The 15,974-nt window shown below is 48.3% G+C and overlaps 1 protein-coding gene across 1 annotated transcript in view; it reads right to left on the minus strand.

Moving 5' to 3' along the window:
* The window catches only part of LOC146797941 (F-box only protein 2-like), a 131,692-nt gene that overhangs the window by 62,289 nt on the left and 53,429 nt on the right, over positions 1–15,974 (minus strand). Inside the window, exon 4 of the mRNA XM_085625150.1 lies at positions 6,687–6,782. Within this exon, the coding sequence (XP_085481276.1) occupies positions 6,687–6,782 (96 nt within the window). The remainder of the gene's footprint in view (positions 1–6,686; positions 6,783–15,974) is intronic.

The following is a 15,974-nucleotide window of genomic DNA, read 5'->3' on the forward strand; positions in this document are numbered from 1 at the left end:
TACCATGCCATGGATACCGCCGTAGGTATTAAGTGTTTGTCTTGGAACATTAGGGGGATGCACAGTATGACTCGCCGCCACAAGATCCATGCTTATCTTCGTCGGCGTGGGGTGCAGATAGCACTGCTACAGGAAACACACCTGAACAAGCAAGAAGCGCTGGCATTGCAGCGGAGGTGGCGGGGACAGGTGTTCTGTACCACGTATTCAGCATATGCAAGAGGTGTGCTGGTCTGGGTTCGGGCGGGGGTGCCGTTTCAAAGTACTGGAAAGGTAATTGACCCGGATGGTAGATTTGTTATGGTGAAGGGGAGACTGGATGGCAGGGACATTGTTCTAGGGAGTATTTATGCACCAAATACGGATCAGGCTTCCTTTTTTGAGCACTTGTCTGGGACATTGGCCCCCTTGCTGACTGGTTCGGTGCTCCTGGGGGGCGACTTTAATTGCATTGCGGATGTTTCCCTGAATCGCTCTCATCCCCCTCTTGCTGATTCCCCTGTGCACCGACTGGCTATGGTGAGGCAAGATTGGCAGCGACAGTGGGGGCTGACTGACACCTGGAGGGCGCACCATCCGGGCGAGAGGGATTATTCTTATTTCTCGGCATTGCATGCCCTCCATGTTCGTTTGGAATCTAGCCTTAGTTCTCCAGATGTTCATGGGGCGTTGATACACAGTGAGTACCTGGCCAGGACATCATCTGACCATAATCCACTGCTGACAGTGCTACACTGGATGAGGGATCGCCCTGCCATTCCTACGTGGCGGCTTCGGCCCGACACGTTAGAGGACCCAGTATTTCGCGCTAACATTGGGTCGGCCATTGAGGATTATTTTCGACTCAACGCCAATACGGCGTCATCCCTGGTGGTGGAATGGGACGCCTTTAAGTCTGTAGTTTGAGGGCGCTGTATCGGCGAGGTGGTGGGAGTGCGCAGAGTGTTGCTGCAGGACATTCAGAGGGCAGAACGGCAGGTGCGCGAGCTGGAGAAAGAGTGTCATGAGCGCCCAGACAGGCAGGCGGGGCTGCTTGAGGCTCGAGAGGCATCGGCAGTTCAAATCGAGAGATTGCGCTGCTATGACTATAAGGCCTACATAGATAAGGCACATGTGGAACGAGATAAGGTGGGGACATTGTTAGCCTGGCTGGCCAACCCGGCACGCAGGGGGACCCCGATAGTCGAACTGCGGGGGCAGGGTGCTGAGGTGTTTTGTTCCCAAAAGCACATTAATGATCACTTCTTACAGTATTACGCTGGCCTGTACCGGAGCAGAGTGGGTCCTGGGTGCCCGGGGGATGAGGAGTTTGTGCCGGGGGCAGGGCTCCCGCAGCTCACGGCCGCTGAGGTTCTGGGTCGGGACATTGAAGCGGGTGAGGTACGTAGTGCCATAAAGCACATGGCCAGGAATAAGACCCCGGGCACTGATGGGCTCCCCGTTGAATTCTATGCAGCTTACACAGATGTTTTAGTTCCCTGCTTGGTGGCGCTTTATAATACGGCGCGCCGAGAGGAGGCCCTCCCTGCCACCACGCGAGAAGCCCTTATACTCCCCCTTCTTAAGCCGGGTAAACCTGCGTGGGATCGTTCCTCGTATAGACCCCTGGCGATGCTCAATCTGGACTACAAGATCTTGAGTCGCATCCTGGCTAGTCGATTGATGCCCCATATGCTGACACTGATCCATGAGGACCAAGCTGGGTTCATTCCCTCCCGTACAACTGCGATGAATGTTCGCAGACTGCTGCGGATCTTGGGGTCCGACTCCTATGACAAGGCGGAGGCCTGCATTTTCGCGGTCGACATTGAAAAGGCCTTTGATAGCCTGGAGTGGCCTTACCTTTTTGAGGTATTGCGGGCATTTGGGCTGGGGGAGAGGTTCGTTCAGTGGACGGCGCTTCTCTACAGAGCTTCCACTGCTAGGGTGAGGACGGGGGTTTGATTTCTGCTGCCTGCGTGGTCGCTCGGGGGACGAGGCAGGGGTGCCCGTTGTCCCCTCTATTGTTTGCGCTGGCACTGGAGCCCAAGGCTGCGCATGCCAGATCAGGACGGTATTTTCCGGGGCTCTTAGTAGAGGGACGAGTGCAACACATAGCATTGTATGCGGACGACCTCATTTTCTTGCCGGATGCTGGGGAGGCCCTACAGGGGGCACGGAGCCTGCTGGAGACCTTGGGGAGGGTGGCGGGTCTTCGGGTGAACTGGACCAAGTCATGTCTGTTCTCTACCGAGCCGGACGGGGTGGTTCGCCCGGGGGATGTCCCGTGGGAGCCTCGGTGTCTGTCCTACTTGGGGACTCAGATTTATCATGCTCCCGCTGATCTATTGGAGGGCAATGTGGGGCGAGCAGTGCACGGGGCGAGAACCTGTTTTGACTTTTGGGGGACTCTCCCATTGTCAGTGGCCGGCAGGGTCGCTCTGGTGAAAATGGTCATATTGCCCAGGTTTCTTTATTACTTTGGGACCCTCACAGTTTGGATCCCGGGTAAACTCTTCGCACAACTGAACACTTTGATTACGGGATTCATCTGGGGCGCTGGGAGACGGAGAGTAGCGTTACTTACTCTACAGAAGCCCAGGGGAGAGGAGGGGCTTGCGCTGCCAGACCTGGAGGCCTACTACCATGCTGCGCAGCTCCAGTGGTTCACGAAGTGGGTGGCGCGGCACATCCGGCGCCCGGAGGACCGGGGAGGGTCGAATCCGAGCTAGCACCATTTGTCTTGTGTGCTGCTCCGAGTCCCGATGAGAGATGCTTCGAGGCCATCGGATTTGAGGGCGGTGCGACAATGCTGGGCGCGCTTAGCTAGGAGGACGCATATTCCGGTTCCCCATGCACCTGAGATCCCCTTGAGGATGTGTGGGGCGTTGCCTCACGGGGGCGATTGGAGCCGGTTGTCGGCCTGAGAAGAGGCGGGAGTTATGGCACTGGGTGACCTCTATGAGGATGGTAATCTTCTCCCTTTTGATGACCTCAGGGAGCGGCACGATCTCCCGCGGGGGGACTTCCTCTTGCATACAGCTTTGACTGCGGCTATCAGGAAACACTGGCGACAGGGACTGGTGGAGCCGACCACATCCCTTGCCTGTCAGTATGTAGTGATGGCGGCGGGGACTTTTAAGGCGGTGACCTGTCTCTATTGGCGGATTACCTGTGATATGCATCGACCCCTGACTGCACTGCGACTCAAGTGGGAGGCGGATCTGGGGGAACCCATTGCGGAAAAAGCCTGGGACGAAATCATGGAGCGCCCATGGAAATGTTCCCGAAATGCGCGGTTCCAACTCATCCAGTTCTATGTCTTTCATAGGGCATACCTCACGCCTAGTAAAATAGCTGAGTATTTTGGGGGGTCGGATGCTTGCCCCCGTTGTGACCAAGATGGGGCGAACTTCCTCCACATGTTCTGGGACTGTCCACGGTTTGGAGACTTTTGGCGGGAGGTGATGACTGCACTGCGGGTTGTGACTGAGAGGGAACTGGAGGTGGTACCGGGGGTCTGCTTGTTGCATTGGTTCCCGCACACTGCTAAGACTAAGGTCACCAGCCGGTTCATTGACCTGGGGCTGGTCCTGGCCAAACGGGAACTTACTTCCCATTGGAAGGCGAGGCAAGGGCCTAATCTCTTGTGTTGGAATAGGGAGATGGTGAAGGGGGCGGGAAGCGAGGGGAACTATAGGCTGTGCATGGCTCGGCGGAATGGAAGTGAGAAATCGCAAGAAATGGCCCGGGCATGGGTGGCACTCCTGGAACTGTTCAAACAGCCGGTTGAGGACGGAGAGGGGGAGCCTGGGGAGGGGGATGTGGCAGGGGACCTCTGAGAATTTCTCCATGTTCCTGGGAGTACGAGGCGAAGGGAGGACTCTGGGCCCGGGATAAGCAGCTTCCTCCTGGCCTCTTGCTATACTCGCTGTTGTGCCCTGTGGGAGGGGAATCTGTCAGGCGGCGCAAGAGGCTTCAGTGTCCACTTGACTACATTAGATACTGGCGACATGCTTGGGAGGGAGGTTGGGGTGGGGGGTGCTGTTGGGGGAGATATGACGGGGAGAGGGGGGGGGTCTTTTGATTGTGTTACATTATGGTAATGGACCACTCTTGTGGATATGTTATCCTGTGAAACTCAATAAAAGTCTGTTTAAAAAAAAAAAAAGAGGCTGCAGAGGGGTAGCATAAAATGTGATGGGATCACTTTTTGTGGCCAGATCAATCATTTAGTAATTGCTAGGCCTAGGCAGAGTTCTGCAAGTGGCAGAGTGTGTTAGGTCATGCAGTTCACACTTATTTTTAGCTCCAGGTGTTTATCCCGCACTGGAATATCAGTGCGAACTGCACCATGTGCAGCACAAGAGGGTGCTGCTTCTTTCTGCGGCTCAAGTAAATTTTCTACTCAAGCGGCAACTTCCTCAACGCGAACTGATGATTTCACAACACAAGCAGTTGTGGCCATCCGCGACCACCTGCGATGAGAAACCTCGCTGGGAGGTGATCTAGTGTTGGATTTTCCTGGCTCGCCAACTTAAAGCTGGCAAGCGAGAGCAGGAGTGGAGTTTTTTGGAACTCTGCATACTCGGCAGAGCACGGCGTGTGGGAAACTCTGTAAACGGAGCAGAGTTCACCACCCAGGCTAAGTAATTGCCAATCTAGCAATGTTGAAAAACACTTTTCAGGATCATAGCACTGTTGAACTTGGAACTGAAAGTGAATAAGAGTCAAAAGGTTAGTTGATATGCAATCTCTTTACTACAGCAGGGGTCAAAAACAATAGAATTAAGGACAGTGTCTCAAGGCCAAAGTGGGATGTAAAGAAATTATTCAATTCCCACTGGAGCACATCAAAAGGCATCGCACTGCCCTAAACATCACCATACCACTAATTTCTGGTTAAAGCGCAACAGATGGCAAAAGAACAGACTTCCTACACCTCTTGAGAAGCTGCATGCAAAGAATACACTGGTTTACACATCTCTGTGGTCTTGACAGTCTCTACGAGTTGTCCTCTGCCACTGTACACAAAGGTAAGAGTCATCCCTGGAGTGTAGGACAGAGTGATTAGCAGAGCATGATGTGGCAGTCTGTAGGTTACAGGACATGGTGATTAGGTGTGGCCTGGATCCAAAAGACACCTCAAGACTGTGAGGCTCATTTTGGGTTAAATTGGATGGGAACACAGCCATGAATTTATGGTGCGACTACCCTCTAAACTGATGGCTCCCCTGCCTCATTTTAAAAAGGGTGAACCACAGGTCCTCCTGTGACACAGCCTTGGCTGGATTGCCAGTGGAAACTCTTGACTAGGCGGCCCATCCACCGCCAAGCCAGCAGGTCACACTGACAATAGGGTCATCCTGATAAGGGTGGGACTAGCATCATTGGTTTTTGTTTTGCAGGACGACCATGCAAGGGATGGCAGACCGTTTAAGGGTATTGTGAAAATGTCCCTGACATGCAACTAGAAAACCTATGCATGTCAGTGACATTTTTCGTTCGTTTTACAGGCAACAGAGCCCGCTTTGGGGGGGGGGGGGGGCTGAAAAGTACAAAAGAATGTCGCGCGGGCCGAAAACATATAGTGGACCACTCAGCATTCATGTGGTGAATACCCGAGTGCAGCTCTGAAAGCATTAGGCATTCAAGAGGTTTGGGACAGTAAGATGGAAAGAACAGCAATCACTAGAGTGTGTAATGCCACTGCAAGGAAACTGTCTTTTTTGGAAGACAAAACAAGATTGATTAAACGTCGACATGCCTGGTCAGTAATAAATTCATATACAAAGCCCAAACCACAAGCTTATGTAGCAGCACATTTTCGACTTACATTAAAAAAGAGGTTTATGCTGTACGGACTAGGAGATCATAACTCAAAGGACTTGTTACCAACCTGGAAAGGCAAACATCAAGACGAAATACCACATAGAATCGATATGCCACCTGATGTGCGTCTGCCCCACAGTAAAAGACGAAAGAAGGAAGTTCTTAAAACTGATCTTCAATGAATTAAACATCCACACCTGCAGGCAGGCTGTAACATGCTGGATGGGGGGGGGGCTCAAACATTTTAAATTGCCGTGGGGTAAAGTTCTTCACATTGATAGACTACCTTCTCCTAAAAGCGGACATGAAATTAATAAACGAGGTAGATACAGGACTGAAAACTTTATAAAAAGTTTGAAAATGTTAACAATTAATTACACTTTTGGAAATATCATTCTTTTAAATTTGACTGTTTTTAAATTATTTGTGTGCTTTATGGTTGTGAAATACTAAATATAGGCATTTTTTATTGACTGACACTCAGCATTCTTCAGTGAAGAAAGTACATTCCCTGCATTGCCAGATGAGCTGCCATTACAGAAATCCTTGCCAAACACGTCTCTCTAGATAAGGCGTGCATTTCTTTGCCAGGACAGGAGGCCAAGATCTCTGCTGACCATGTTGGGGCTGGTCGGCTACCTTTGAATAAGCCCCTACATCTGTTATGATACAATGTTTTGGGGAATGGGATAGCAGACCAATGAGCAAAATGCTGATTGGTTACCGAGAGTCGACCACAAGCAAAAAATAACCTGTGAGCAGAGATAGGAGATCTCTAGGACAGTGTCACTGGATTACTTGAGTCTTTTTGCAGCCATAACAACATAATTGGCTGCTGCATTGTGAAGAAGTGTGGTGTGTGCATTATGCCTTACCAATCAGAGATGAGGATTTCTGGTTGCTTTTCATCCAGATACTTCTTTGAATACCCTTCCTTATAGAGGTCAATAGTTTGCCACTTGGTGCACCACCTGTGGATAAGAAGTACATATTGAAAAATGTAATCTGCAGACATTTTCAGGTTGTTACATTTTCACCATTCCAATTTTTAGTAGATACGAGGTGTGTGTTTATTGGACTTCAGCCAGCCATGGATGTGTTTGAAACATCATAGCAGCTAAGCATTACACAATTTGTAAGTCTGCATCAATGAAACTGCCTCAAACACACACAAAGTGAATTCTGAATGACTAATCCTAGACTCCAGCATTAATTAAACAATGATTAAGCAGATACGTCTAAAGTGGTGCTCTAATTGTACCATTTTATTGTTTTAATAAAACCAAATTGTTACTTATTGTTATAGTTTTGCATTTTGGCAAATGTACCCATCGAAATCACATTTTCATCTTTCTCGTGTTCAGTCTCTGTTTTGGGTTTTGCTTAAGTATTCCACCTATTTCTGAGCCTCCCCTGGCCACCAAAGCAGCAAGAGGCATTCGTCGAGGAGGGAAAGATTATAGAAGCAATGAAGAACAATAAACATTTGCAGCTCTCTTCTTCCCATCAAAAAAGCTCAAATACCTACCTGCCCTCCAGTTACAGAAAGTTATACATAAGGTAATCTTGCCCACTTTTGCCTCTGTTAGAATCATTTACCAGAGGACTTGACCCTAAACCCAAAGAAGTATACAGAGGATTAACGTAAAGAGAATACATTTAAAAAGTCACCAAAAACTGCAGAAAACCCAGGGCACGATTTAGAGTTAGTTGTAATGGGAAATCTCACAATTTGTGGGGAAATGCAAAGTCCAGTGGAGAATCCACTGGTCTAATATCTTTCCTGTATGGTGCAGGAAATTCCACGGCACGATTCACCGCAGGATTGAGCTCCCTCTGGAATCTGAATCTGAACCAGACTTTAAAACAAGATCCTCATTATTAACTAAAGTGTTTTATTGAGACTTTAGCACTAAGGGTAGTGAGAGTGTCATCACTAGTATTTGTAGTAGTAGCACTATCAACATTAACAGTACGAGTAGGGCAGGTAGTAGTACTTGGAGTAACAGCAGCATTAAAAGTAACAGCAGTAGCACTGCTGGCAACAGTTCCAGAGTTGCAGCATTAACAATAATGCTATTTTAAGACCTTAAATGTATCAGCTGAAATGGTGAAAGCATAATAAGGGAAACAGTGACAGTAGAGGTACTTTTAGTAGTAAGCTCTCTACTGGAAGTGGTAATATCTGTAGAGCTGCCTAGGGGGTGTGTGAGAAAGACAACATGGCCGACTAGACGTGCATCGCTGAGGCTCCAGCAGTCACCAAGTAATCCGGCTGCATCCTATACCTACTGGCGGCACAGAACCATTGTTTGGCAGCATCGCATTCGAGATAACGCCCAGGCACCACTGATTTGACTGAGCTATCCCACAGAGGGCTGGAGGTAAAAGGCCCCAGACATGAGCACACACCCAGCAGAGGCACAATCTTGGATGGTGCTGGAAGAGTGTGGCCCGCGGGGTGGTGGAAGAGTTGATGTGAGAGAGCAGTCTGTGTCCGGAGTCATCGGACCACAGAGTTTGGAACAGCGGGCCAGGTGGAGCCACCAGCTTGAATAATGCCAGGAGAGAATGTGGTCCACAGGAGAGTGGCAGAGCTGAATTAATGGAGTGGTTCACATCCTGAGTTGCTGGACAGCAGAGAGATCAGGGCAGTGGAGTGGTTCTGAGGAACAGCACAGGCTGCCCCACGAAGAGCAACACACACTCATCCATGACAATGCAGCTGTTTCACAATCCAGTATCAGTCGTGAGAAGCATGTGGAAAACCAAGACCGCTATATGACACATCGGGTGAGTCGCCTGGTGCAGCAGACCTAACATGACAGCACTCTGGCATCCAGGAGGAGTGGAATTTAGGATGTGGAAATTCAGACTGAGCTAACTTATGTCCGCAGCTGGAGTGGAGTTAGTGACATGGCTATTAATACATCAGAGGCGGTAGCGCGGGTTACATAATACAAGTAATGAGAAGCTGATGAAGAAAGCACTCCTCTGGGCCCCAGAAGGGGAACAAGAGTACAGCAGACTGAAATGTATGATAAAATATGGGCAGCATTACACAACAAATGCAATGCAAACTGGGCATCTGCAAGTGGCCATTGAAATAGGAATAGTTTGTGTTGTGCTAGTGGAGAGATTGCAATGAAATGAAGTAGGTGCAAAGTCGCCATTTAAAGGCAAGGGAGCAAGAAGGGCAAAGAACTACAGCCAACAGGTCAGCGATAAAGCAAGAAATAGCTCTACATGGTCACTGAATCAACATATCTCAGAAACTGGGCAAAGCAGGTAGCACCACCCACTTAATATAATGGATCTAGAAAACGGCAGTCCATGGAGCCATGCCTACACCGTAGTGGACCAGAATAACAGAATACATATTATGAGAGTGACTCTCCAAAAATGGACACCGGTGTTGTGAAGTTGCATACTTGCTAAAAAAAGCAATATAACACCTGAATAAAGCTGAAGGAACTCAGGGACATGTTCAAGGTGGGTCGGAGGTGGCCAGGGGTGGAGGTACAGTGTTGGGGCTAGTTAAATGTCACACTGGCCAGTAGGAAACCGGACAACTCTCAATCAATCACACTGCACAAGAGGGTTAAGCAATAATAAAATGTGTAAACCAAAGAACACCAAGCTGTGGTCCAAGCAGGGCAGGCCCAATAATCCCAGTAAACATGGAGTGAGGAAGTAATGTGGATGAACCAGCCACTGGCAGTCATAGTGGAGTCTAGAGAGGCCTTGGAAGCCAAGATAAATTGAGTGTCAATTGACTTGAATTTTCTCAGAGTGAATAAGCGCAAGATCTCGGACAGATTTATTATCGTGAAGTCAACAATAGCCATCACATGCCCTACAATGCTAGACCTCCAGAAACAAGAATCTGAACTAGAGGCCAAAATAAAACTCAGTACAGCGCAGAATACTCCACGGGACATTCAAGAAGGCATAACGCAAGGAAAGTGAATCTCCCTGGAAAAATAAGAAGAGCACAACATGGAACTCCTTCTAGAAGAATGGATTGTCAAACAGCTGAACAGCCAAAGAACTATCTACATTTTTCATGATAGAAAGAACTCAAAAGGTACCAACATGATCACCAAGACTCATATCATCACCTCGACTGATGGATGAATGCCGATAACATACTGCACATAACGCAGTGAAACAGTCCATAAGCAGTAAAGTACACTAAAGTGCTGTTCTTCCCAGGTTACACCATATTGGTTCAGCAACTAAGAAATCCATTCCTCAAGGTTAAGCGGACACTCAGAATGCTTGGCCTGAAATACATGCTCCTTTTTCCTGCAAAGCTACAAATCACTGATGAAAATAGACAGGGTTTTTCATAAACCCAGTAGAAGCAGGGCCATGGACAGAGACCTGGGTTGCACAGCACAAAGTATCACCATGACCTGCACCATAGAGGCCTTGTACAAGTAAAAGCAACACAGATGACAAGAACCAGTCACAGATCCCATCACATCCTTGAAGCAGCCTAGAGAAGAATAATCCAAGACGGCAGAGGAACAATCGCATCAGAAGGCTGGGTCATTGACCAAGCAAAAGAAACAGGCTCAGAACTGGAAGGTGAAGACGCAGTAGTTGAAGGAATTCGGAGAGGCCACACTGATGACATCAGATGAATTAATCTTAGATGGCACTCCTAGCAAATGAAAGTATGCAGGGTGTGTGGTGTCTTGGGCTGGTGGACAGGGCCGGACGGGTAATTCCTTGCACCGGGCAATCCCCCGGTAGGCAGGATGGGGTGGGGGCCGGTTTTGTGACAGGGGGCAGGTTTTGTTGCAGGGGCCGATTTGGACCCTGAGGCGTGACCGAGCAAACAAGCAGCACAACTATCTGCATAAAATGCAGCTGCTGGTGGTGCTGCATGCACCGTCCGTGTCCGTGAGTGACCCAATTTTATTTCATTTGCCTCAAAGTAAATGGACATACGTATCTGCTAATCTGCTTCACAACATTCAGAATACTTTAAAAGAACTTTAAAGAATATGCATCCATAAACTCTCTTCTGTGTCAACTATTCAAAATGATACTAGGACTTCATGGGGAGATGCTCTTCAAGGATGGTGAGCTGTAGCACTAGTCTTCCACAGTCCTTCCTTCGTGAAGAGTTTTTTAGATACATATTGTTCATACTGACTGCTGAGACATGGTTAGATAAGTCCCTGTCGGCCTCAGATTCCTCCAAATTAAATTCAAGTTTGATCTGCTTTATTACATCAAAAATGCTATTTTTGTTGGCTCTTAGGGCTCAGTGCACTTTACCACCGCTAACCAGTGCTAAAGTGCTTGTGCTCTTTCCTTTAAACATGGTAAAATTGGCTTACACCGAATTGGCAAATTTAATTTACTTGTAAGTCCCTAGAAATGTGGTTCAACATGTACCCAGGGACTGTAATTTAAATGCTGCTAGTGGACCTGCAACACTTATTGTGCCACCCACGTAAGTAGGCCTGTCATTGCAGTCTGCCTGTGTAGTTTTAAAACTGCCATTTGACCTGACAAAAGGAACCTTTTGCCAGGCCTAAAAATATTTCCTTTTACTACATATGTCACCAGGATGTCACCACTAGCGCAAGCCCTTTCCATAAGGCAGGATGCAGTGTATTTAAATGGTTTGGAATATACTTTTAAGTTTTATATGTCCCGGAATAGGCATGGCTGAATTGCTACCCTTGTTCTATGTGTGATTCCAGAATTTTTCACAATCCCATGACTTCAGTGATGTACAGGCAACATTGATGGCAGCATCCACTCGCTGAAAAGTACTCCAGTGCCACTGGCCTGGGTGCATTTGTGTGAATTTTTCTTGCTTTCTGGCTAGGGTGCCATGTGAGACATTTCCATGCCTTCTGGGTGCTTATGTGTGATCTTTCCATGCTTTCTTACCTTGGTGCTTATGTGTGATATTTCCATTCTTCCTGGCCTGGGTGCTTATGTGTGTTATTTCCATAGTTTCAGGCCTCGGTGACCTGGAGGCTCATGTGTGACATTTCCATGCTTACTGGCCTGGTGTGACCAGGCCTGGGTCAGTGCCTAATTGCTTATGTGTGACATTTCCACAGTTTCTGGCCTCAGTGGCCTGTGTACTTATGTGACATCACATGTCAGTGCTTAATGTGTGAAAACAAGAGTGACAATTTATTAAGAATACAAAAAAGAATATCAGAATGTAGTTTGTATGCTGTGAAGTTGAAACAGTCTAATGAAAAAAAAGCCTAAAACCCATAAGGTAATCATTTACTATGTGTCAGAAGTTGGCCTGGCACATGCTGTCCTCTAGTTATAGGGGACACCTTGCACCAGTCCAATTCGACTCCTAAGGTGATAGGTTTAAAAGACAACCTTTAAAGAAAGCTATCCTAGTGGTAGCTGTGGAGAGCAGCCTTCAGGCTAAGTCTTGAAGGAGTGTTAAGCTTGTTTTACCATAGATAACCTCTTGAATAACCAAATGAAAGAGTAGTCCACACAGGTATATATATATATAACATATATGTATTTATTCTAAACAAGTCTCTTTATGAGGCTGAGGCAAAGTTACAATTCAAACAAGCATTGATAGATACAAACAAATAGCACTGGAATCATAGGGCCCCAGGGGGGGACCAAACCATATATTAAAAAAGTGGTATAAGAACCACGACAATTCTACAGACAATGCCTAGGGCATTTAGGATCGCTGGCCCCTTAAGAATCCACCCCAGGTTATGAGGAAGGGGACCCACGGGAGGCGCGTGCAGTGGAAATAGCTGCTATAGGGATCTCTATTATAGCCTATGGAGAATGTCGCAGTTTGATTTAAACAGATTAAAGACACTTCTAGCAGGAGTTCAAAGGTGAAAACTTAGAGTTAAGCTTTTGGAGAGCCCACTACCATGAGAGTACCGAGGTACCACTGTTACCTGCCCCAGGGAAGCCGGGTGCATAGGTCGTTTTCGATGTCGGGTTGCGGGCTGATTTTCAATGGGAAAATGTACAAAACTGCTGCTAGCCAAAAGCGTCGATGATGCCGTGAAGATTGAAGTTGTAGAACTTGTAGAGAAGAACCTGAAAGCAGAGGGGACAGAGTCTGGGTCACAGCACAGTGACCAGGGAGCTCAAAGGAAAGAGCCCTTCAATGTCGGGTGCTTCAAGTGGAAAGAGGTGTAGCTTGGATCTGCAGCCACGGGCTCAGGGAGGCTTCAAGGAAGGCCAGCTTCTGGGGAGCGACTGACCCACGTCGGATGAGGGTTGCTGCGGTGTTAGTGTCCGGATTGAATCCACTAAGCCTTGGCAACCGCAACCCACGCAAGATGAACAAATCAGCTACTGGTGCAGACCCACGAGGTCTGTGAGATGTCTCCTTCAAGGAGACTGTAGAACAAGCCTGGAGCAACCAGGGGAACTCTTAAAAGTTAAGATTGTCCTCCGCCAGGGCCCACAAGTCGAGAGACAAGGGACCGCAGAAGGCAGCAATTTGGCGTGCGTAAAAGGGAGCCCACGGGCCACCGGAGTGAGCTACGGCACTGGTCTTTGGCACAATTGCTGCTGAGAGGTTGGCTCAAGTTTGGGCCAAAGCACAACTTCCCCACTGGTCAGGGTCGTGTGCTATGCAAGAGGTGACCGGCGTCCTGGGGTATTGGGAATCTCGGCACCCACGCGGTCCACGGTGCTCAGCCTTGCTGTGCACACTCACTGGCCTCTGGGATGCTCAGGAAACCCACCTCAAGGGCGCTGGGAGTCGACGACGTCCGTAGGAGCAGCGAAGTTCGAACCAGGTCACTTGCAGTGTTTCAGGTGCCTGCCAAGCAGGGGGTAACTCCTTTACCCCAAGGGAGATTTCTTCAGTCAGCTGGGCAGCAGCTCGTCGAAGGTCAAGTCTGTAAAGTCCAAGATTAATCTGAGGCTCTGGGGCCACGTTATTCACCTTTATCCCCAAGATTAGGGGAGTGTCCAGAGTAGTGTCCACCAATGAGAGGTGAGGCGGGAAAGGGTGGCTACACCCTCTCCCCTTTGTGTGTTTCCCGCCTGGGCGAGGGGCAGGATGCCCCTGAACTGGTTCCAGGCGGTGTATGCAGAATGTAGGCGCTGTAGCTGCCTACGTGCAACTCTGAAAGGCATCCTAAGGTGCACCCACCCAGTTCCAATCCACATAGTCTGTCTGGGGAGGTGCTGGCACCTCCCTGCAACAGGATCCCTATTGTCCAGCTGCCGAGGCTGGGATTTTCCCCAGCAACAGGCATCCAGAGTCGTGTGGGTGGCTGGTAGCATCCATTTTGTACTACGGGTGCACTTTTAAATGGGTGTCTAAATTCTGCCGCTTTTCCCATATCGCCCCTCTAGCAGGGGGGAATCGTGCCCTCATGCCCATGGCTGGACTGGGGGTATGATTCCTACATGTTTGACACCAAACACAATATGGTTCTGTGTAGCCATTTTCAAGTTATCGCGTTATTGCGATAGACTTCTAATGCGGTTAAGAGTATATGGTATGGCTACACTACAAACAACCCAGCAATGGTTTTACGAAGGTTGCAGAGGGGCCCTACTCAGGTAGGGGTCCCCCCTCACACATAGCTCAGCACCCTGCCTTGTAGGATTACCAAGGCCTGCTATAGGGGTGTCCTATGAGAGTATATATGTTGTAATGGGGTGGGATATAGGGTACCTATATCCCTATAAGGGGTGCTAGCACCACCTTACCCAGACTACAGTAGTGGTCTGGTGGTGTCAATTTGTATGGCTGTCCCAGGGTGGCACAATAAGTGCTGCAGCCCTGGTAGGCCTACTGTGGGACCCATGCCCTGGGTACCTAGGGTCCCATCTACAAGGGACTGTCAGGGTATCCCCAGAATCCAATTGGCTTGTACCTAGGGTACTTACATTAGTTTTAGGGAGAAAGCAGATAGGCTGGGGTCCTGGATAGCAGGATCCCAGCCAGACTAGTCAAAAACCACTCAAATACCAGGCAAAAAGTTGGGGGCAACCATATAGTCAGATTCCACCTTCCTACACTATGCTTTAAAAGTTAATACAATCTAATATGTAATGAAAAATGTGTTGAAAAATGCTATGTTTTGGCCTTTCTGTCTCCAAAGTTTTCTTGGGGGGGGGGACAACCCCCCAAACTCCTCCTCGTAGTGGTTGCTCACTGCGCTTGCTCGCTACACAACATGTGGGGGCTAGTCTCACTTTTACTCTGATTCACTACTTGTGTCTATTGTTGGTGCTCTCTGAAAGAATGTTTATGGGTACATTTGACTGGGTGGGTAACCTGGTGCTCTTTAAGGTCATCATCTACTATTTACTGTGCTTTGAAAGTTGATACAATTGAAGATGTAATGAAAAATGTGCTGTAAAATTCACTATTTTGGTCTGTCTTTTTCCAAAATTTTCTTGGGGGGAGAACCCCCCCCCCCCCAAACCACCCGTGTAGCGGTTGGGCACGTTTGCTGCGCACGCTCGCCACACGCCGGGGGCTGTTCTGGAAAAATTTGCCAGGGCTGCTTTTAGTTCCCAGTCCGGCCCTGCTGGTGGAGGTATCTCCCGCTCTCCTCCCCTTGCTGGATTAATCATCTGTCTATTTTATGATGACTCATCATGGAGAGTGTCTACTGCTACGAGGGACTTGAAGGATGGTGGACTATTATGCAAGTCAGATCAGCAGTGTATCTATGCCCCCTTATGCATTTGCAGATGCATGAGTGGACAAGTCTGGCTTTGGTAAATTGATAAAAGGTTATTGCGCATTGGTCATTTTGAACCTTTCTATGAAAGGGAGTTTGACTCTTGTTCATGATTGGTAAATATGTACTTAGTCTGCTATTTATATCTATGTTTACTACCAATGGGTAAACACATGCACTATACACATTTGTTGGGTGTAAAGCCATGGCAGACTGCAACTAGACACACAACACTGATCTTGGGCCATAAACACAACCTATTCTCACAAGACATAACTGACCAATAGCAACTACTAATATATATACACACAAATGAGTGACCTAGAATGTGAGGGGAATGGGGACCCAGACAAAATGTACAAAATATATTTATATTTGTGCACAAGGGGATGAAGCCTGTTTACAGGAGACTCTTTTGACAGTAATTGATGGTTTGATAGTGCAGACGAAATAGAGCGAAACAACTTTATC

This window comes from Triturus cristatus, chromosome 9 (genome assembly GCF_964204655.1).
Source record: "Triturus cristatus chromosome 9, aTriCri1.1, whole genome shotgun sequence".
Classification (NCBI taxonomy): domain Eukaryota; kingdom Metazoa; phylum Chordata; class Amphibia; order Caudata; family Salamandridae; genus Triturus; species Triturus cristatus.